This window comes from Vanessa atalanta, chromosome 25 (assembly GCF_905147765.1).
Source record: "Vanessa atalanta chromosome 25, ilVanAtal1.2, whole genome shotgun sequence".
Taxonomy (NCBI): domain Eukaryota; kingdom Metazoa; phylum Arthropoda; class Insecta; order Lepidoptera; family Nymphalidae; genus Vanessa; species Vanessa atalanta.
The window spans coordinates 7,150,305-7,174,427 of record NC_061895.1 but is presented as its reverse complement, the minus strand read 5'-3'; the positions used below and the strand labels follow the sequence as shown (position 1 = coordinate 7,174,427).

General features: G+C 33.9%; 1 protein-coding gene across 1 annotated transcript in view; it reads left to right on the top strand.

Moving 5' to 3' along the window:
* Positions 1 to 23,695, top strand: part of LOC125073726 (NACHT and WD repeat domain-containing protein 2) — a 40,432-nt gene extending 16,737 nt beyond the window's left edge. Inside the window, exons 4-32 of the mRNA XM_047684716.1 lie at positions 1,501 to 1,675; positions 2,620 to 2,764; positions 3,368 to 3,593; positions 5,685 to 5,795; positions 6,138 to 6,313; positions 7,036 to 7,190; positions 7,362 to 7,565; positions 9,169 to 9,308; positions 10,007 to 10,118; positions 10,564 to 10,662; positions 11,044 to 11,213; positions 11,663 to 11,826; positions 12,718 to 12,881; positions 14,122 to 14,291; positions 14,679 to 14,895; positions 15,152 to 15,364; positions 15,456 to 15,516; positions 15,857 to 16,009; positions 16,763 to 16,950; positions 17,321 to 17,450; positions 17,977 to 18,086; positions 18,231 to 18,382; positions 18,824 to 19,042; positions 19,750 to 19,954; positions 20,355 to 20,499; positions 20,998 to 21,160; positions 22,080 to 22,211; positions 22,832 to 23,056; positions 23,551 to 23,695. Of these exons, the coding sequence (XP_047540672.1) occupies positions 1,501 to 1,675; positions 2,620 to 2,764; positions 3,368 to 3,593; positions 5,685 to 5,795; positions 6,138 to 6,313; positions 7,036 to 7,190; positions 7,362 to 7,565; positions 9,169 to 9,308; positions 10,007 to 10,118; positions 10,564 to 10,662; positions 11,044 to 11,213; positions 11,663 to 11,826; positions 12,718 to 12,881; positions 14,122 to 14,291; positions 14,679 to 14,895; positions 15,152 to 15,364; positions 15,456 to 15,516; positions 15,857 to 16,009; positions 16,763 to 16,950; positions 17,321 to 17,450; positions 17,977 to 18,086; positions 18,231 to 18,382; positions 18,824 to 19,042; positions 19,750 to 19,954; positions 20,355 to 20,499; positions 20,998 to 21,160; positions 22,080 to 22,211; positions 22,832 to 23,056; positions 23,551 to 23,695 (4,669 nt within the window). The remainder of the gene's footprint in view (positions 1 to 1,500; positions 1,676 to 2,619; positions 2,765 to 3,367; positions 3,594 to 5,684; positions 5,796 to 6,137; positions 6,314 to 7,035; positions 7,191 to 7,361; positions 7,566 to 9,168; positions 9,309 to 10,006; positions 10,119 to 10,563; positions 10,663 to 11,043; positions 11,214 to 11,662; positions 11,827 to 12,717; positions 12,882 to 14,121; positions 14,292 to 14,678; positions 14,896 to 15,151; positions 15,365 to 15,455; positions 15,517 to 15,856; positions 16,010 to 16,762; positions 16,951 to 17,320; positions 17,451 to 17,976; positions 18,087 to 18,230; positions 18,383 to 18,823; positions 19,043 to 19,749; positions 19,955 to 20,354; positions 20,500 to 20,997; positions 21,161 to 22,079; positions 22,212 to 22,831; positions 23,057 to 23,550) is intronic.
* The last annotated feature ends 428 nt before the right edge of the window (positions 23,696 to 24,123 follow it).

Genomic DNA, 24,123 nt, shown 5'->3' with positions numbered 1-24,123 from the left:
TGTCTACAGAAAGGGAGGGCTTAAATGAAACGATTGAAGAGTCAGCTCTGCCACATGAGTCTCCTGAACCTGCCATCGAAGGCTCAACTTCACACTGGAGTACTTCTTGTTCGTCCATGAAGCAAATACCATTCGTTCGAGAGTCAAAGCTGCATATAGAACCGCCATCTCAACCAATAGATTACTTTTGTCTCTTTTTCCATGAAGAATATTTGAGAATGATCGTAGAGTGCACAAACAGATACGCCGAACGTATGAAAAGTTCCAGTGAACATCGTCATGCACGTACTTCAAGATGGAAAGATTTGACAGTTGAAGAGTTCAAAACATTTCTGGGCCTTTTGTTACTTGTACCAAAAACTAATTTACCAAATATTTTTTTATAAACCTTGAGATCTGATTTGTTTACTAAGACTGATAAGAAAATATGTTCCTAATTGTTATCCTAGTAAATAGTAATTTATTATAGAAGTTATTTGCTAAAGCTGCTGCATAGACTTTGGTGTCCAAAATGCTTAGAAGATTTTTTATTTTCCATGTTTCTTTGATATTTTCTTATTTTTTGTGTTATATAATTCAAATAAAAATAATTAATACTAAAAATGGTTTCATTTGTATTACATTTGAACTCATAATTCCCCTAAATTTGCTGAGATATCCCATAACGCGACGCGAATGTACTTTGCACATGGCCCATCACGCGACGTCGCGTGATATATAGCTATATTATGTAAAATATAATATATTTATACTAAAACCATAAACACACCCACAAATAGTAGTTGCTGTACTTAAGAATTAATTGATTAAAAAAAAAGGTATGGGCCACTAACAGAAAATTCCAAATTTAGCTTTGGCAATCAAAGTGTTAAGGAATCGTCTGGTTAAGGAGGGCAAACTCGTTACCCTTACCTAGCTTGACCTACGCCAGGTAGAAAGATTCTCCTGCTGATCAACAATAAAAATCACCAATTTCTCATAGTAGTTTGCTTAAAAAATAATCGTCTCATAGTACAGTATATCTGTATAAATATTATTAAGTGTGTCAATCCGCAATGAATATGCATTGATGGCAAAGTTTAAGTTACGGACGGGATTTAAGCTTTAAGCATTAAAACTTTTCACGATTGGCAGCTTAATAGACAGCTTAATTGCAAAGATAAAGAGCTTTATTTAAACTTCCGTATGATATTAATATAATGTTAGTGATTGAAATTTAACTCGGGCAAGGTAGTGAAGGGAAACATCACGAAACTTCCATGTGACGATTGAAGATCTGCCACATTTATAACGAACATTTACAACGAACTCGCAGTAGAGCAGTGTAGTGGAATAGATCTAAGCCCTTTCTCCAAAAAAAAAAAACTTTTTTTTATTTCAATTGGATAGGCGTAGCCGCAACAGAATCACACACACAATGAACTAACCAACAGTGCGTCCACTTGCCACCGTATTCCTATTATAAGAAAAAGATTTATAAAAACATTCCATAATTTCCAGACCAATACCGACATACGTATTATCTTCAGAACTACAAATGCTTAGAGATGAATTAGCAGCTGGCGGTGTTGACGTTATCCTATTGGATACTTGGTACAAGAAGGATTCAAATGCAGTACCCCCTGTATCAGTATTGCAACCCATATCATCTATACTTGTCAATTTCAATAATAAGGTAAGTTATGGTTAGGTAACTATTGTAGTTGTACAGAGGTAATCATGAATTGTAATTCTTGGGAATGTTTAATTTCAGACTAAAACTTATTGTATTATCATTTATACGCTTCAAAAGTTAAAGGCATTCATTTTTACTATGTAATTTAATATTAATTACTGAATAATAACATAAATAAATAAGTCTATTATTATATTATTCAGATAAGTTTAAGAAATAATAAAACAAAACAATATAATTCATGAAATAACCAGAAATCGTAGGGAATTTACTTGCGAGATAAAGTTCTAATTAAATAGAATCCTGTGTATAAATAAATCAGGCATTCAGTGAGCAATTGATAAAGTTAACAGTTAACTTACTTGGAACAAGAAGAAGTTTAAATCAAACTTTATTCAATGTTCCTTAAGTATTGAAGGTTTTCCAAATTAATGGAGTTCAGAGAGATTCTTTAAATTTGTATAAACCTGACTTTGTTTTCGTTGGTTCTTTATTTAGTTTAAAAGCCTCACGGTAATGCAAATTATCGTTTGACAGTGGAATAAATAGTTTCTTAGCAAAAGGATTGACACATCCAAATCGATTTCGAATCTATAGAGGAACAGTTACTGACGGCCATAGGTTTTCTTTGGTGTGGAAAAGTTTATTTAACGAGATTTATACAATAATCTATTACCGTGATAAATTTGAATAACTTCAAGTTTTAAAAATGTTAGTTAAAGACAATTTTTACTAATCTGACTTAATATTGAAAGCTCATTCGTCGCACATTGCGTCATCAGCTGTCGTTGACCAATGACAATTGAGATAGAAGTGACTTTGAGTCGTGTTTTAAAAAACTCGATTTTACGTTACACGTTACAACAGAAATGCCTATGTACCAACAAGACTAGATCAATAACCTCAAAATTAGATCTCCAACGAGGCTTATTTTTCATTTTTAGAGAGTTCCAAAACTCCAAGCGGAGGATCAAGCAATATGGTGGGACACATTGACCAAGATGCAGAAATTATTTCGCAAATCTTCGTTACAACTTTACAACGCGGGCAAAATCGATAAGGACACTATGCACAATTATTTCATGTCAGGTAAATTACCTCTTCTAATAAAGTTTGGGTTTTCGTATCTGCGTTTCGTCTTTTCGAATTATAAATTTAAATTAATCCATTCAAAAGCAGGAATCAGTCAATAATACGACTTTGAATTCATTAAACTAATTCTTATTCTAATAAAGTTTAAATTACTCTTCTATTCAATTGCATTTTCAAATAATGATTTATTTATGGTATAAAGTTACAGCCTGTTATTTTCCTTTTGCTGGGCTAGGGTATCTTGTTTTGTATCTTGTAAATGGTTTTTGGAGATTATTCCACCATGATGCAAGAATGCGGATTGGGCAATTTATCTTTGAACTTGATGTATTTTAGCAATAAAAAAAGCATAGACTATTATTAATTAATATCTGTCCTCCTCTATCTCAATCTATCAACTATGTAAATGGTGGTAGCTGTCGAATCTTAATCAATCATACCATCTGCTAGCATCTGATACTATCAGCTACCATCACCTATTCTGAGCTCTCAAGAATCTTCAAAAATATCTGTTTACAAAATCTTCTAGTAATTACATAATTTATAACAATCGTATTGTTAATTTTAGTATATATTTATTAATATAAAAATTCATTCCAGTAACTGAGAGGGAAGTTATCAATGGCGTTCTAAATGTCAAGAATACAAAGAACCATTGTCTGGCTTACGTCCGCTACATCAATAACATCAACCTTCAGAACCTGAAGAAGGCTAGTAACTTCGTTGACATCCTCAACAGAAGCTTGGACGCAGAGGCCTCAAAGCTCTTGGCTGATCTGAGAGACGTTAGGTTACCGAATAAAATTGAAACGACGAATATACAAAAGTGAGTAATCTATTAAATTCGCTCTTTTGAAATGACTGTTTGATATTTTTTATTATAATAAAGTAAGTAAGACTAAAAAATTTACCAGCCGATGGCAAGTGGTCACCACCAATCTTAGACTGACATGGTAAAAATATGAAACTTGCTTAACATTGCCAAGGTTGGGGACCTTGGGAACCAAGATGCTACGTTCCCTGTACACTAAGCTTCCCTTTAAATCGGTACACAACAATATTAATAGTATTGCTGTTTGGTGGAAGTATGGATGGGTGGTATCATGTAAACCAATCCAAAAAGTCATAAAATGCTAATTTGGAAGTTATAGAAAGATATATTTGTGGGATCTATACGATAACATTTTGACGACCTCCGTGGTCGAGTAGTGTGTACACCGGTTTTCATGGGTACGCCACTCCGAGGTCCCGGGTTCGATTCCCGGCCGAGTCGATGTAGAAAAAGTTCATTAGTTTTCTATGTTGTCTTGGGTCTGGGTGTTTGTACCGTCGTTACTTCTGATTTCCATAACACAAGTGCTTTCGCTACTTACATTGGGATCAGAGTAATGTATGTGATGCTGTCCAATATTAAATAAATAAAAAATAAATATGTACGAATAATATTCCGCATAAATATATATAAAAAAAAAAAAGCAAGTTGAAGTTGAAACATAAACATTTGAACATTGGTTCAGGAACGCTTTTTAAAAAAAAAAAAAAATAATTTAATTTAATTATAATAATTTTTATTTTTTCTATTTTTAAGCATTTAATAAATTTAGTAATATTATTTAGAATCAAGTTCTGCATCAAAAAGCATTCCTTCTAGAATATCATTTATTATTAGACTGGTCGACGTTGTCCTGCCTCTTTTTATACGTGTTAATTATCATGGCATTCAATATAAATATTATATTGAACGGTACAAAATGTTGGGCTACAGCAACACCATGCGACGACTTATAAAGTTGATAACATAAAAAAATCATAATGCAAAAATAAATATATGTACCAATTTTTGTAGTAATTGATAAAACGGTAACGGTGTAACAACGTCCATTATTATATATGATATTATATTCTTGTACTTGATTATTTTCAAACGAACCGAACCTTTGATTTAATTTCTATAGATTTGTAAATCTACAAGCAACAAAATTACAATTTGTCCAAATTGTAAGTCTGGTGTTTGGCTTCCCAAGTTATTGATCAATCGCATTTCGTCATGAGAAGCCATATCATAATTGTTTTAAGAGTACCAAAGACATTTGTGTTTGTAACGTTATATAAATCTCTCTAAACTTTTATAAGGCTTTAGTTACGACTTGATTCTGAGCGATTGTTACATTGGGGTCATTGTTCCTTAAAACTTTCTGTTCGCTGTAACCGAACGCATTGTTTATGAAAAGATTTGAATTCACTTGAAACTTCACCAATTTATTTTTGTTAAATAAGAAGGAACGAGAGTTACATAAGTTATTGGCATTGGCACTAAAAGTAAATTAACCGTTATTAACCTTACATGGTTGGCGATGTAAGGAGTCAAATTTGGGTACAACTTTGAGAAGTTTTATGTTCCTTGTAATTGCAATTATATAGACGAACTCAACCTAAAACTAAAACAGAAATATAAACAATGGTGGTTGTCGGCTGTCTAGTCATAATTTTAATAATACTGTATACCGCTTGGAAGCTTAAATACTTTTGGAACTAGTTTAATTAGGTTCTACCGAGAAGAACCAAGAAAAATCACCACCTCCACGCTTTTTTATCGTCTATATAATCTTGTATAATATACCTGTATGCTTTTTTATTCATTAATATAATATATCGAATTATAAACCATGTCTAATGCCAATAACCCTTGATCAGGTGATATTTACATAAATCCTTAAAAAATACGTTAAACCAAGTCAGTCCTGGGCACAATTGAGTTAACAACTAACCCCAGTTAAACGGTCACGAAAAATATCATGACAAAAATGTAACAATTATTATTTTGCCAAACACTTCTTGAACAGTAGTGGAACATCAGGCTGATACAGATACTGGATAGTGAGTTAATCATAATTCAATAACACCTTTTTGTTAACAGATATACTGTTGAGTGGATTGGACGCGATGGCTTGGACAATGAGACTCACGGCGAATATCTCAACCATTTCATATCGCATTTCTATAAGAATATCATCAAACTCGTTGATAGGTGGCGCATTTTTATTATTTTAAACAATTATAACTTTAGTTGATTAGTTTTCTGGTTCGAGTTAAGGTATATAGAAAATTGTGCTTTAAATTCCTGTTCATAATAAATAATTATATTGCTCATATTAAGAGTGGTTTTTCAGATCTACAAAATCAAAACATTTTAAGTCGTAAATCTTTTGATATTTGTTATTGCCTAGTTAGAATAATATTACACATTGTTCGATAAATGATTGCTATAAACGTTGACAAATAATTGGAGAAAAAAAGATAACGTAATCGTTTTCATGTTTAAGTAGAGAATATGTGGTTCTAAACGTATATTCTTGGTATAAAATTCTAGAGCAATGCGCAAGGAAGACAGCAGCGCTCAAGGGCAGATAGTAACAGAAATACTGCAGCATCTCCACGCTTGTAACAATTCAGTTAAAGTTTTCCATGGGCGAGAAGACGACCTAAACTTTATCGAGAACTACATGACAAACAGTTCGGATAAACCACTCGTGCTGTATGGAGAAGGTCGTATTTTGTCTGATAATATCTTTAATGCTTCTCTAATTACTAACATTAATAACCATTTACTATCAGCTGTGAATTTCGCAATTTATTTTGGAACTATTAGAAAAATTTTGGACAGGACATCTGTATGTACTGTATATTTGAATTTCATTGCTCTGATGGCTTAATATTACGCCAGACATCTCGAGGATCTGAGTCTGAGGAGAGAAGCCCCAGGTCAGATTGTTAAAACTTATTGGGTTTCTAAATCAAATCAAATAAAAATATACTTTATTCAAGTAGGCTTTTACAAGCACTTTTGAATCGTCATTTAACAAAGTAATTAAAGTAAAGCTACCACCGGTTCGGAATGTAGATTCTACCGAGAAGAACCGGCAAGAGACTCAGTAGTTACTCTTTTTCAACATATAAAAATACAGTCATGTCAGTTAGTAATATATTTATAATATCTTAGTAAATGCCCGAAATCTGGAAGTTGGAAGTGTGTATACTCCCGTTCCTCGAAAAACACTTAAAGTCGGTTCTATGCTTGAACTATTTTCAATTGTGTCGGATTTACAATCCCATCTGATTATGAGCGACGGAATAGAGACAGTACCCTGTGTTTGCACACAAACTTGTGCATCTCAGTATGTTATGCGTAGTTAACTGGTCTACCTTGACCGCCGTAAACTATTTCGGTCAGGGCGTTATATTTGAATTCAATAATCTTTTAATTATAGGTGGTTGTGGTAAGACAAGTCTTCTCGCGAAGAGTTCAGCGATGTCCTTAGATACTTGGTTCGCAGAAGTTCGTCCTACGAACATTATTAGATTTCTTGGAACGACTCCTGACTCCAGCGCTCTTACGCCTACGCTTATATCTATCTGTCAACAGGTAAGGATCGTTTAGAATTTCCAAGTGTCATATAAGTGGGTGGTACCTACCACCAAGTAAATTGATGTTGTGATAATAATTCATCTAAATACTAGTAATTTAGTAAGTTATTTTAGTATTAGCGTATATATTATTGAACTGAATTTATTGAAATTATATTATTTTATTTAGATCTCCTACAACTTCGCACTTCCATTTGAAAGCATCCCTGATGACCTGGTTCCCCTCACCGCACATTTCAAGCAGCTGCTGACTCTGGCCTCGCAACAGCAACCTCTCCTTTTGTACCTGGACTCCGTAGATCAGCTAACGGGTATCGGTACTGAAAACAACAAGGTGTCATGGTTACCAACGAGACTGCCACCCCATTGTAAGGTGATTTTTTTTTCTCGGGACATAACACTTTACAAAAATGGTGACGTAATTAAATAATTCAATGGGTATTTTATTCATGGAATACATAAATGTTATCATCTCAAGTTTATTTAGACGCAATCATAGGACGTCATGGGAGCACTGACGCATGTAATTGTGACGCCCAGACAGCTTGCCTTTGTGTTTTATAAACACTATAAACATATACTAATCGATATCCCGCGAAATTTCGCGTTTATTCAAAAGATTTTGTAGGAATTAAGAAATCTATGACAGGTTTTGTTTTGATTCCTTTTCATTGTAAACGGCAAGTCACTGATCTACATTTAGAGCGATAAATTATGAACTCTCTTTTAAATTATTTTTTTAATATCAAATAGTATACATTATTTTTGAATTGGAGTTTGTTTATAACAATTTACTTTAATTTTGTTTACGTTGGCCATTTTTTTTTATACCGTAAGTCGTAGTACCGCTCTCTAGCCGGCCAGTAACTTATTTCCACTCTCTAAAAATATTTATTAAATCGTAACAATTGAATAAATTGCAACCAGGAATCCTCTTTATTTTTCTGCACATCTACGGCTGGAGGTCTTCAAAATGAGACCATAACAAATGATGTGCAGCTATCGTCCCAAAATCACTGATCACAAAATCGGCTTACGCTATTAATATATAAGATTATAAAAAAAGCTTTATTCGAACAAATATCGACTCCGATTCTAACTTTAACAATAGATAATTCGTTAATCAGAGAGTTATCCATCACCTGAAGAAGTAACATTGAAGTTTGATAATTCTGCATTAAAATAATGAATGTATATATTCCATACTTTGTAAAAATTTTACAATTAAATTAGCAATAAAAATATTACAAAATAATAAATAACTATTTTAATAATAATCAACGTATGCTTACATACATTTATTGATTTTAAACCGAAATTGTTTTACTTAAAAAAAAAAAAATTTAAAAAACACGCTTTTGCACGCACTAACAATTACAAAAGCAAACCCTTTCATTAAATACCCATATCATGGGGGTGCATTTCAAATAGCCAATCCGCCATCTTGGACGTCTGCAATATTGGATTTAAGTCACGTGACTATTTTTTTCGTATTCCTGACAGCAAATCCTTTCATTTGATATCCATATCATGGGGGTGGATTTCAAACAGCCAGTCCGCCATCTTGGGGAGGCCGCCAAGCTAGTCAAGTGCAAAATTGCATCCTAATCGAAGACCGGGAAATGGGTCAAATTAAGATTCTAAGATTTTCTTACGTACATAGTTACAAGTGAAGCTAATATAAGCGTGTTAATAATACTTGGTCATGGTCCTACCCACTCATAATATATTGTACTGCCATTAGTGTAATATTGTGTTTCGGTTTTGGGGTTGAGTGAGCCAGTGTAACTAACTCAGGGCAACTAAAGGCACAGGGGTATAGTATCTCATTCCCCAAGATTGGTAGCACGTTGTTTATCTAAGAAATTGCTATAATTTTATATGAAGCCAATATTTATGGCCAGGCTTGGCCACTTAACAGATAGCCTATTTACCTGTTCGTTAACCTATGCCATAAAAATCATATTTTATTACAGATTATTGTAACGTGTGCATGTGAAGAAGCAAATCCAGAAGTATCGAAAGAATATGACGTGTTGCGGCGAATGATTGATTCAGAAGAGAATTTCCTAGAAGTCAAAGCCTTGGGAGAGGATCTCGCGATGCAAGTTTTGAAGTAAGCATGACATTTTGAGAAGCTGCGTGACAAGTTAAAAACTTTTAATGATTTGTTTAAAGAATACACCAAGACGTATAAAAATAAGAGGAGTATTTGATATAACTCAATTATTATTTTACAAACGCCATTAATTTCCATATTATTATGATAAAGCGATTCAAGATGCATATATTCGGTAAGTAACGATCGCCTCCAGACAACCGTAAGAGCTTGAGACAATCTCAATTTTAATAAATTAAAAGGTGTAAAATGTTTATGATATAATAATATAATAAATACTTTCAATTTAAGAAAGATGGACGATAGAAATAATTTTGCCATTTATTATTAATAAAAGAAGCTGTCAAAGTTTTTAACTAACTCTTTGAATAAAACGTTGAATAATTGAATAGACGAAAACATTCGTTAATCGAGTTTGATCTATTAGTTTTAGTATCCTTTGACGGATATACATACACATATATAATGGACTATATATTTTATTATTATTTAATTTCGAATATAGACATTTCTTTATAATATTTTCACGATACCAGTTTTTATTCAGCAGAGATCTAGGCTAGATTAATGCATCAAAATAAATGTAATTGTGTAATGTAAGAAACTATTTTCTTAATAATTATTGACGTAAAATTATGTCTTAATACTTATTTTTCAACAATAAAACACCACTTCATCATTTATATTAATTGTAGATTGTGGATGGCGTCAGCTGCAAGAGATCTGTCTAACTACCAATGGCGTCTGGTCTCCAATGCTATTGGACAATGTTCATTGCCTATATTTGTCAAGCTGGTTTTTGCTGAGGTAAAGGCGATTCGTAATCATTATATTCATATTAAATGTCTACTAAATTCCGTTGATCGAACTCCTCGAGCTTTGTGTATGCCGGTTTGGGTAGGTACCACCTCCTCATCACATATTCTACCACCAAATAGCACTACTTAGTATTATTGTGTTCCGGTTTGAAGGGTGAATGTGCTGTTACTGCCTGTTGAGACAGCCCAATTGTCCGTGCCTATTATTTATGAAAGAATTGTACCATAATTTAAGATCGTAGGTTCGAATTCAGACAAGGACGACTATTATTAAGTGCTTTCGGCATCATTTAGATAAAATTCTGTCCAATATATTTTTATCAACACGTAGTGATCAATATTCTCTACTCAATCGTCTCTTCATTAGGAGCCAAATTGGTTTAGCTACAAATCATGCTATAGTACAAAATGGTTGAGGTAACGTGTTATTATAGGTTTGTAGATGGAGGAGTTACACAAAACCTCAAGATACGCACTTGGCGTCAACCGTTATGGATTCAATTATGATGTTGTTTGAGCGGATTGAAAAACAGGTACGAACTTTAACATTATATCATACATAAGCATAACATAACATAAGCAGCCCGTAAATGTCCCACTGCTGGGATAAAGGCCTCCTCTCCCTTTGAGGAGAAGGTTTGGAGCATATTCCACCACGCTGCTCCAATGCGGGTTGGCGGAATACACATGTGGCTGAATTTCGTTGAAATTAGACACATGCAGGTTTCCTCACGATGTTTTCCTTCACCGTCGAGCACGAGATGAATTATAAACACAAATTTATATTATACGCCTATATTATATTTTTTCAAGCCGATGATGACTTATGGACTTCTACAGACCAGTTTCTTCTTCATCTCTAATAGTTTTTATGCACGTTCGTATAATGTTTTGAGCCAAAAAATATTTTTCAGCACGGACGTCTTCTAGTCTTCCACGCTCTGGCCTACATCACTGCAGCTAGGAGTGGTCTATCGGAGACTGAACTGGAAGACCTGATATCATTAGACGACAAGGTCTTAGATGACGTTTATCAGTACCATCTTCCACCGGTCAGAAGAATACCACCTTTGTTATGGACCAGGTAGATTATTGCTAGATAACAGTTACACATAAATAGGTTAAGCCCAATGTCATATAAATTTATACTTATATTAAAAATACGAAAGTACCTCTGAACCGAATTTGATGAAATTAGGTATGAATGAAACTAGAACTCCGAGGAAGAAGATGAACTACTTGTTTTTAACTAACACTTGACGGCCTGCCACGAACGACAATTAATTTAGAATAAAATTTGTCCACATTCGCGTGCAGTAACATCCTCAAAATTCCCAAACTTTACAAAAGTATACCTATTTTTTGCAAAAATGTGCTTTCATTGTTAACACATACAACATAAGCAAATCGAATCTCATGTATGTATTTCCATATAATTTCCCATAGATAGGTATCCACAAGGTATCCAGTAGATAGATTTAGTTTTAAATTATAATTTATCTTAAATTAAATACGCATTGAAAACATTTCCAGAATTCGTAACGATCTCCCAAACTATCTGTCTGAGAGAGAAGCAGACGGGGTCAGCGTTATGAACTGGTACCACAGGCAGTTCCGAGACACCGCACGTGAGAGGTACTTCAAGAATATGAATATGGCGATGTACTTTCATTCCATGATTGCGGATTATTACTTAGGTAAGAATTTTAAGAGTATTTTGTGGAAATAGTATTTGGCTCGTTTTATTTTACCATAAATATGATTATGTTATATCAATGCGGCTCAATGTTGTGATTAAATGTTTCAGAGGAGGAGAGAGCTTGTACTAAAATACTAATAAATTATAAATTAATCATTTTCAATATAATATTTAATAAATAAAAGTACCTTATTTAACATTAATAGAATCACATAAATGTATAATAAGTTTACTTCAATGGTAACCTCTTAAAGTCTCAATTATTTAAAATTTACTTTATCGATACTATTCTTTCATATTTATAACAAATATAAAACAGTTATTCTAAGTTTTAAGCTGTCATGCTTAAGATAGATATAAAGTAAATCCTCTTGATTCCTCTGATGATGATACATGTACATATGGTGTTACGTGATGTCCGCGATATCTGTTTGACTGCCTCGTTGGTCTGTGGTTAGATATAAAGCCGCAGATCACGAGATTCTATTTTCAAATCCCAATAAAAAGTTACTGGGTTCTTCTATCGATAAATTCTTAGTAACAACTCAGAGTTTGGAATTTGAGTGCGTGTATACTCTCGTGTCTTGGAATGCACGTTAAGTCGTAAGTTTTGCATCTGGTTGTGTCGGATATTCCGTTCCATTGGATTATGAGAGTGTGGGAATAGAGAGTACACCTGTGTGCACACACACACACACACACACTTCTGCACTATAATATGTCCTGTGTAGTGAACTGGTCTCTCTGGAAATTAGCCGCTGTGACCGAACTCGGTTAGGACGACATTAATTTGCGATGTCCAATTTTACATTTTCAGGTTGAAGTTTCGTTTGATCTTTGATTTTTTTTTAATATTGTTTTTATATTACGCTATTTATATACTTTATAGGGATATGGGGCGGTGGTATACCAAAACCGTTCAAGTACACCGAGATCCAACGTCACAGGTTCAATCTCGCAGATAAAGAGGGCGTCGCCGATAGAAAAGTGCCTCTACAGCCTCTTGTCTTTACCTCCGCTGATGGTTCCTCTAAGAGATATAATTTACGCAAGGTCAGTGAACTAGACGCGCAAGTGCCTACTTTTATCTATATTATTATTATAAAGAGGTAAAATTTGTTTGTTTTTATGGAGGCGGTAATATCCAGAACTAATGATCGAATTATACATATTTTTTTTTCACTAGTGAAAATCTGTATTATTCCTAATTGTTATAGGGTATAAAAATATATTTATATCATATCATTTTCTTTATATAATAGTCCGAAACCGTAGCTAGACCCTGGTTATGTAAAAAAATAATGTATAAATTAATTTCAAACATGGTTCTGTTTATGATGGCGTGCAAGTAGAGAAATGCCCAAAAAAAATTGTGCATGTAGATTGGATTAGCTGCCCTCTTTTATGAAGAGAAGATTAAACACAGGATCCACACAAAATTTTACAATTTTTTATGATGTTTTATTTTATTTTTATTTGAATGGCACATCAACAGTACATACATTAAACACTTAACACTAAACATTTAAAACTGATACTTATCTGATGTATGTACCAATTACAGACGTACACAGCACTGCTGAAGATTACTGTCTAGCTGCTTAATAATAATACAAATATATAATGTTGGTAGGCATATCGGAAAATGGGCCACCTGGTGTTAAGTGGTCACCACTACCCATAGACATTAGCGCCACCAACTTTGGAAACTAAGGTATTACGTTTCTTGTACCTGTAGTTATACTGACTCACGCACCTTTAAACCGGAGCACAACAATACTAAGTCTTGTTGCTTGGCGGTAGAATATGTAATGAGTGGGTGGTACCTATCTAGACGGGCTTCCACAAAGCCCACCATCAAGTAAATCTAAGATCCTAAGATTTGGATAATATTTACATCATTACATAACATTGATTCCTTTGATTGATTTTTGATTGATTCCTCGTCCAATTTGAGAGCAAAACCACTCATCATTACGGTTCAATCATCTGTATACAATCAGTAATTAACAACTTGGAAAAGTACGTGACTGGTTTAAATCTGAGTCATTGGTCGAAGTCGATCACGTCAATGAGGGTTCATATTAAAGGCAAATTAGTTAATTTGAGTTTGTTCAGTGTTTCAGAAACTGAACGTTATGCTGTAACGATGTGACAGCCAAGGACAAATTAATACAAATATTATTTCGAAAATTTATTTTATGTTGTATAATATTAGTATATGTTGATAACCTACAAGCAGTAAATTATGTACTTATTTTGTACTGTCATTAAGAAATTCGTTTTTTTCCAGTTTGGTGAACTCCCATTTCACCTCGTTCGGTCTAAGCGTTTTACTGATCTCTACGCTGAAGTTCTTTTCAACTACGAGTGGCTGCACGCGAAACTGAACTGCTGTCCGCTTCAAGCCGTTCTCGCTGACTTCGAAGATGCCAAGCTACACGTTAATAAAGATGCTGTGAGGTACATACATATCATTATGAACGTCACTAAAAAATTCCGAAAACGAAAATAAATTGATTTTTCTTTCATTTTTTTTTTTGACACCGATTGTAGGTAAAAGCAAAGTCAAAAAATGTTTATCCCATATTGAATTGTCAAACACCGTTTCGGAGATTAACATCTCGGACCCAAAAAGAACCGGCCAACGAAACTTACCGGGAATTTTTTTAAATGTTATATTTTTAAAAAGTCGTTACTATTGTAATGTCCTTTAGTATAGGATTCGTTAATGTAGAGATTAAATCTTAGAATTTATTTACAGTCCTCCTTTGGAATTTAATTCAAAGGCGCCAGATTAAAAAAGTAATTTAACCTCGCTCGCCTAAGAAAACATTCGGTGTCCGGCAGGGAGTTAACGTTGGTGGCGGACGCGCTGCGATTGGGCGGCGCCATACTGGGCCAGTTCCCGGACATGCTGGCGCCGCAGCTGGTGGGCCGCCTGCTGCCCGAGGCGCAGCACGCGGCCGTGGCGGCGCTGCTGCAGCAGTGTCGACGCGTCGGCCGCTCGCACTGCGCGCTGCTGCCCGCGCACCACTGTCTGCACACGCCGGGCGGCCCGCTGAAGGTACACGAGCTGCACTATACGTCAATATCTGCTTTATCTCACACATTAATTTAACAATCTCCGATATAGAGATACCACCGATTAATTATATTTAAAAAGTAACACGTCGCTTTACATTTTGCTGTTTTTATTTATTTCTGCTCGCTTTTTATAGCTGATTTTAAGTAACATAAATTATTCTAGAAATGTCTCGATTAATATTTTTGGAAGCTTTCGAGCCAGATTTTTCCATTAACCAAACCATATGTCATTTCAGTATTCGCTCGAAGGTCATCAATTCGCTGTATTCGCGTTCCGTCTCAGCTCGGACAAACGTTACGTTGTGTCCATTTCGAGTCGGGTCATATCCTGGGATCTGTCGACTTCAGACCTGGCCAGAGATCTTTGTCCGCAATTAGAGGGTATTATGCAAAACCTGGAACTGTCACCAGATAACAAATGGGCTGCTGCGTCTACCAATAATTCTGTTGTAAGTAACAATTTTTGTTGCCGGAATTTGGGTTTTAATAGTTATACAGTTATAACATGACATGTTTATAATATGTTACTATATTTTCCAGTCTATTCTTCTAAATATGCTGACCAGCGAATACATAACCCTGGAAAATCCATTGGAAGAAGGTGAGCTACGGCAATAATTGGCACTACTAGCTGATTATTAAAATAATAATAAATAAATAATAAATATTGGACAACATCACACACATTACTCTGATCCCAATGTAAGTAGCTAAAGCACTTGTGTTATGGAAAATCAGAAGTAACGACGGTACCACAAATACCCAGACCCAAGAGAACATAGAAAATTAATGGAATTTTTCTACATCGACTCGGCCGGGAATCGAACCCGGGACCTCAGAGTAGCGTACCCATGAAAACCGGTGTACACACTACTCGACCACGGAGGTCGTCAAAAATCAATTTGTTCTTCTTCAGCTCAATAACATAATTTAAATTTTAGGTGAGACAGTGCGTGGTGTTTATGTTTTGAACCACCACATGTTCATATACGGCCCTAATTCTTGGGTGCAGTACAGCATGAGGGGAGAGCTGGAAGATACCAAGCCTGCTCCCGATTCAGCACCGTATGATGATGTGCCTTGGGAAATTCTCTGTAAGCTTAAATTGGAAGTTATTTTAACTATATAGATATTTAAAATTATAAAATAAAATGCTTGTTCCTGCAGGCTATCCTTAACTTCTCGGTATTTTAGATATAACGCCGATGTAGGGTTCGATATTGAGATGTATTAGGTAAACTGGGTTACGAGGCGTGAATTTTCTGACTTGCCGTTCGAAAATCGGGTAACTGAGTGCGAGATATTGAATTAGGGTTAAAATAGTAGCAGATATAGCAAAACAGAACGGAGAAAATGAGACATTTTTTTACAATAATGTGATACTTTGAAGCGAAACGCTCAGAATTTCACTTAATAAATTTAATATGAAAATAAATATTACATTTTTAATTAATCAGACAATGTATTGGTATTTGTAACAATAAAAAGAATAATTATTAATGCAAATAAACAATATTATAGATTTTTTAGGAAAGGAATATATCATTTTTACATTTTTTTTTTATTCTTGAACACTGTAAATTGTCAATAATGTTTCCTTGGACCTCAAAACGTAAAGATCAGGTGAGAACTCGATTTTGGAAAATCGAAACACACTAAATTCTCAATTATTATAATTGATTGAATCCTCGATTTTCAAAAAGCGGGATGTTAAATAATACTGACAAAAGAAACAATATAATATTTCGTTCTAAACGTTTTAAATATTTAGTTCTTGAAATCATAAAAAGTCAACCGTAACAATTGTTAACTGAACTACCATAGTCTAATAACAATGTTATCTCCAGCTATAGAATTCCGGGACTTGGAAAACTTAGTCCTAGTGAAGTGGAGCGGAGACCTGGACGACGACCGGCTCCTGGTGCATTTTTGCAAGTCTGGGACTTGGATGCAACCTTTAAGGTGTCGTGGCGCATTCACATTAAATAAATACTGGACTAAGATTTACACGAGTGACCCCGAAAGAGGATATCAGGTAAAAATTATCGTTTAAAATTCAAGTTGATGATTGGTAAAATGGTAATTTAAAAACTGTAGTTTTATTTATATTATTAAATTTATGTATTTTTATGATAGATTTACAAGATTTAATAAATGCTATCGTAAAATATATATATATTTCGTGGATTCAATATGAAGTAAAATTGTTTGGGAGATACTGGCTTGTCACCAGTAATTTTATGGCAAACAATTTCCTTATAACCAACAATTTCTTATAGAACAGTTATTAGCGTATTGATAATATCGACAAAGGCTAATTGATATTACAAAAGCGATATATAAAGCTAACATAGAATCAGTTGGTTGCCTTACTTTTCTTTCCATTACATTTAAAAAAAATACAGATTTCGGTATATGAATTAAACGAAGAACAACAAACATGGAACAAAATTGAAGAACTGCATCATCAATACACGGACACGGCAGAAGCAATGCTGCAGTTGAAGAGGGGTAAAAAGGATCGGATGTTACTTGGTAAGAATTAAATAAATTAATTTATTCTCGACGATTCATTATATCAGACAAAATTAATTGGAATAGCGTATCATGCATTTTAAAGTAAACAGAACACGTGACCATGTAAATTAAATAACTTTACATGTGGTCTCGAGTTCTACCATATACACAACAAATCCTTAACCTGACGTTGAATCAGACATATGCAATTTTTTTTTGGGAAAATTATCGCCGAACATTTCATCTTTCAACTCTTAACTTAATTAGTCTCTTGAGAGTTAAAATTACAATTATTTCGTTACATTGTATAATTAAAATTAATAAATATTCTAACTGAGTAAACAGTTGATATTTATTTTCATTTTATCATCTTGAAAGGACACAAACATAGTTAAAACAAATCTCATTGAATTTCGGTATACGTACTTTTAGAGCAAAGTTTAAAACTTAATTAAAAGTAAAAAAATATAAACAATGCCTTCAAATACTTAATATTAGAATTGAAAATTTTAAATGTTTTATACTAAATTATATTTAATTACAGCGACAACAACGTATAGTTTCGTAGTTTGGGATTTCAATAATATCATACCAAGAGGTAATCATGTAGATGATAAGAACAAAGAAGAAGGCGACGATAAAAAAGGAGAAGAAGTAGTAAGTACTGATAGATTTGAAGATTTAAATGCAATAAGAGTTTCTAATAAAAAACTATATTTATAAAACACAATTATAATGACCCAAACTATGATCTTCGTTAAAGCAATGTTCTGCTACATCGACAATTTTGAATTTCAGGAAGAGAAACAAGATGTACAAGAAAAAGATCTACGATTAGAGGGTATAGTCCTAAAACTCCCTCACACTATCAGGAATATTTCCACAAAAATGACATTGTCTAACTCGTTTATGATCAGTAATAATAACACTTATGCTGTGGCTGGAGTAAGGTATGTATATATTTCATCCTCTATTTGCGTGGTTTTAGTTTATATAAACTATATTTAATTCAAAAACAAGTGAATTGAAATATCTCTTAGAATGCTCAGACGATAATAACATAAATTATGAGTATCTCTGTCTTCTACACCTCAAAGCTGTATCTGCAGAAATCCAATGCATTGGACATTCTTTCTTTAATTGAATTTAGAAAATAAATAGATCAAATAGGTCATATAATGTAATGTAATACGTGATCACTCTTGCCAAGAAATATGAGCAACTTAAGAAATCTAAAACACTTTTTACGCCAGTAATTCTCACTTATACTGGCGAGTTTACCAAATCTATAAAATAACATAACAAAGATATGCATATATATTATTAAAATATTCGCGAATGTTTAGAAAAAGTTTTTAATTTACTCGATTGAATTACGTGTTAATTTTTAGGAAGAACCTGTACGTCTGGAGTCTAGAAACGACAAAGCTGATTAAAGTGCTAGATGCTCACTTTGGTAGAATTGTTCAGTTGGAGCCCCTAACTGTAGGTGCTTGGAACAACGTGATCACCTCTTCCATAGACCGAACAGTGAAGATATGGAACATTGACAATATATTTGAACAAGTCCATAAGATCGATAGACAGGAACTGCCCATTGAATCAATCAGGTTAATTTTCTTGTAATTTATACGACATTTATAATTTAACTTTATGTTGATGTCATTTAACGCGATCTTTCAGCGGATTTTATATATAAAAATTAGTGGTTGTTTTTTTTTAACAATTATAGTTTTTAATTTCAAATAGTCTGGCAGATGTGATATTTGATGTCAAGAAGTCATCGCCCATTTGCACTTCAAAATATTAACTATCACTTATAGAGACAATGAACCACCAACCTTAGGACCTAAAATGTAATGCAAGGGACTTTGCAGTTACACTGGGTCACTCACAATAAGATGTATACAAATATCATAAATGTCAAACTGAAGATGATATTTGATTTTAGAACTTGCCTAAAGGTTTCTGGTATATTATGGTGTCGAGGAATTGCTTCGAGCCTATGCATAGCTACGTAGCATGGACATAATCTTTAATGTAACGTACCTACTCGTATATCAATATCTTAAGCGACAAGTCGCATTAATCTAAATCGAGCACACTTTGCCGGATTCTAAGTATTTACTCAAAAAAATAATTCTAATTTAGAAGATTATTTTGTTGGATTATAAATCTAAATTGAAAGAACTAACAGAGAAAAAAACAAGACTGGGAAATAAACTGACATAATAACGTATTTTAACTATAAGCTTCATAAGCGTTTTATTGGTAAAGTAGGTAAAACACTTAATAATCGGCAACCATCGCTTTTTAGCCTGGCCCGCGATGTGCCGCTGGCGGTAACTGTGACGCGCAGCTGCTGGGGGCTGTGGGACACGAGTGCGGGCCGCCTGCTGGCGCAGCTCGCCGACGCGCCGCTCGGCGCCATCGTCACGCACGCGCACATCACGCCCGCCGGCACGCACGTCGTCACCGCGGAGTCGGGCTGCGTCATTGTATGGGACACACAGGACCGACAGGTTAGCTAACAAATAATATTAATAGAAAGGTATCGACAATTTACAATTACTCGCTTCACTCATTCATTCACCTTTATTAACCTTCACTAATTTTTCGGGACAAAAATTAAACACTGTGCACTCTTACTAAACTATATTTTGAAACCAAGATGAAAACGTGCACGCGGCCGCGAACTAAAGATTTTTATCTGATCACATTATAACATAATACAAGGGATATTTTCCTACCAACACTTTATGATCAAAACCATGAGCTGAATCATGGCTCAGGTGCCAGCTTATTATGAGCCATGAGTCATTTTAAAGATGTACAAAAGAACTATAATGATCGTGTATTCATCTATCTAAAATTATGAAGTTACTTTAGAATAAAAATGAATTAACGTTATTTGATTTCAAGGTTGTATTTAAAGAAGAACAAAAAGGTATTAAGCAGCTCCTACTTTTAGAAGACGGTTCAAAATTAATAACAATTGATATGTTAGTGGCGACGGATAATGTTGACAACTTGGCCGTTGCTCACATCGTTGCTAGGACCATACCTGGTAAGTAATACCAAACTCTTGATGCTTAAAGATCTGAAATGTATACTTCCATAAGCAAAGTTGTGGCAGAAGGTTTATTTATAACTAGCAAGGAAAGGGCAAATGCATCAGATGTCTTCCTGACCGTTTTTGACACGGCCATTTTCTCTAGTAGTCTAGAGTCCCTTGGGAATTACCATATTTTGATGAGGCATATTGTAATTGACAAGAGTGTGCCCTAATAGAACTGTATATACTATTCTCACCCTAATACCCTCACTCTAATAATCAGATGGATCGGAAAACCGACAACTTCGAGAAGATTGGAAATAGTTCAGGCATACACAGGAATCATTATTTAATATTAAACATACAGCGTACTTATTGAATGTCATAAAATCTATCCATCTATAATCTATCTTCGATTCGAAAATAGAACCCGCGTCAGCAACTAGGCGATATTTTCTTTTTAATTCATGATTTTTATATTTTAGTATTATTAGACCATTTTCATTTCAGATGGAGAGAAAATTTATACAGTAGATTACGAAGTTCGTGGAACAGGGTATAGAGCGGCGGTAGTTTCCGCTGATGAACATCATATTGTGGCTCCGGGAATGGACAAGTCTTCCAGGGAATGTTTGCATGTTTTCCACGCGAGGACTGGTGCAAGGTTACATAGGTAAGTTGGTTCAAAGATTAAAAAATAATTATAATATATGGTTCTTAAGGTTAGTGGCGCAGTGACGTTCCAGGGTTAATATTTTTATAGCGCCAATGGGTGGTGACCACTTATCATCAGGTGGTCCATTTGATAGTCCACCTGACTATAGAAATAAAAAATAAAAATAAAACAATAATATGCCATATTGTTTAATAGAATACTCAAAAGATGATAAAAGCGTGGAAGCGTCATTAGAATAAGATTTAACGAAATAAATTTATTTAACAGGTTTCCTCACGATGTTTTCCTTCACCGCCGAGCACGTGTTGAATTATATACAGAAATTAAAATGAAATTGAAAGCACATGAAAATTTAGTGATGTACGGGCTCTTACCACTGGACCATCTCGGTTTTTTTATGACTAATACTAATGATTATGAATACAGAATCTTTTAGGGTAGATCGTACCCATACATAGCCTTCTGGCGTACCATTAATATTATAGATACTAGACAAAGACAATGAGATTTAGACAATTTTACTACTTTTAACATATTAATATATTCCTAACAACTATATTTGTTTGGTAAAAATGTGAACCTTAAAATGTGTTATATTCATTTAATAGAATAGAATAATTTGTAACATTATGGAAATTGAGAAAATTTTAATCTACAATAATATTCTGTAAGCTAACCTAACCTACACCATCGGTTGTCTGGAAGAGCAATTATGGCGCCCTTGTAGCGATAAGAGCGTCTTTTATTAGGGTTGGATCTATGTTGTATTTATTTTCTCTGAGTGGTCTACAATAAATATATAAAAGTAACGTAATATTTTAACATTATCAAATACAAATGATATCTTATATGAAAATATGATCAAATATTAATTTAATGCAATTTATGACTAAGGTCCATGCAAATAAAATTCCAGAATCCCCGTCAAAAATAGTGGGATAAAAGATATGCAGTCCATAGTGGCGTTACCTCACAAGCCCCACTGGGTCGCGGTGATTGGAAACGACAAGGCCGGTATATTGGATATCAAAACTAAGAGGCATGTAAGGTGAGTGTTAAAAAAGCTCTTTTTTTCTGTAATAGTAAATAAGTAAGATCTTAGATCAATACGCTTCTTTACTGCGAGGGAATATAACATGGGTACTTTTTCCGACAAATGCAGGTTTCTACGTCTGCTGTTGAGCACGAGTTAAATTTGAAACGAAATAGTAATAATAATTTTTTTGGGTTTCAACATGTCCTTTCAAGTGAATGTTGAATAAATGTAACTATAGAGAACGAATATTTGTATTCGTTTGTCCGAAATTTCATATTTTTGGAACATTACTTTCAAGCAAACTTCGTTTAATTATGAAGGAGCTTGGTTTTTTATTTTAAGAATACAATCCATAAAATTGTAACTGAGTTTATTGCCGGTTCTTCTCGTTAGAATCTACATTCCGAACCGGTGATAGCTTTACTTTAAATAGTTTGTTAAATAACGATTCAAAAGTGCTTGTAAAAGCCTACTTGAATAAAGTATATTTTGATTTTTGATTTTGTATGACGTAAAATTTTCGCTGATGAAATGCATATTTTGTTTTATATGGTAGTTTAAGTTACATTTGAATTTGAAAAAGGTTAAGATAAGAAGTTGAACTGTATATTATGTTAAGCCTTAATCATCAGATTTGTTCCACGTTGGAACGGCGCTTGCACTCGCGACGGAAAGACAGGGCTGTGCGCGCCGTCTCGCGGGGGACTCGACCTCATCGAGCTCAAGCGCGGTACCTCTGTGCAGCAACTCATCTCCAGAGCCGCCGAGGGTGTCTTCTCCATCATCACCATGTTTAGCTCAACCGACCAGTACGTCTTCTATTATCATAGCGGAAGGAAGACTCTGAGAGTATTCAGGTAAGGAATTATGTCACATGACATGTACATATAGCGAGGGACCTTGATTGGCTAACAAAGAATAAAAAGCTTAGTTCATATCATATGTTTCATAATCGAACTTTTAGTGAATGTCAGATAAATTAAACAGATACAGATAATACATTATAATCTTGATTGTAAATTAAACTTTAAATTTTGTCAGCAATTTTTCAATGGAAGCTGAAAACTAAAAATATCAAATTTTGACTCATTACATTATTTTCATTTGATTATCAGTTGAATATGATCAGTGGGTACTTCTCCAGACGAGTTTGCACAAAACCCTTCCACCAAGAAATCAATACAACCACAAAATAAAAGACTAAATTTGGAATATCCATTAAACGTCTTATTTTTAAATTTTAGCTTTTTCAAATTCGAAACTCTTCTAAAAATATCGTTACAGAAGATATGAATATCAGGAACGATAATTATATTGATCAATAACAACAAGAAGTTGTTAATTATTCCAGAACTGTAGATGGTAAAGCCATAGCTGAATACAGAGCTCCAGCAGAGGTGACTGGAGTTGCGAGCGCGCACGGAGGCAAAGCGCTGGCTATCGCATCTCAAGACGGCTGCCTCACTGTACTTAATATTGTCGACCCTTACGAATAAAATGTGGAAATCTAGATTTTCAAAATGTTTTAAAAAATATAAAATCGTTATATAATGTTGTAGAGGATTAATATTCTATCGTTCAATGCTGAAACATAATGCATTTTATAGTAACATATTTATATATAAGAAATAACGAAAATATTAGATTTCGTTTGATCGTAAAGGAAAGAAACTGATTAGTGGAAGACTATTGTTAAGGAAAGACTGGATATTAGTTTACTTGTTTTATGTAAAATGTCAAGAAAACTTATATGAATGTTACAAGAATACGCACAGTAATCGTCGATCAGGATAAATGTTTAATGGAATTATGATAAACTTTTGGTTTTGGTAAATACGATCATTAATTTTGTTTCAGAATATGGTAAGACTATATTGATAGTTTTTTATATATCAACTTTAGATCAAATAGTAGAATTGTTATC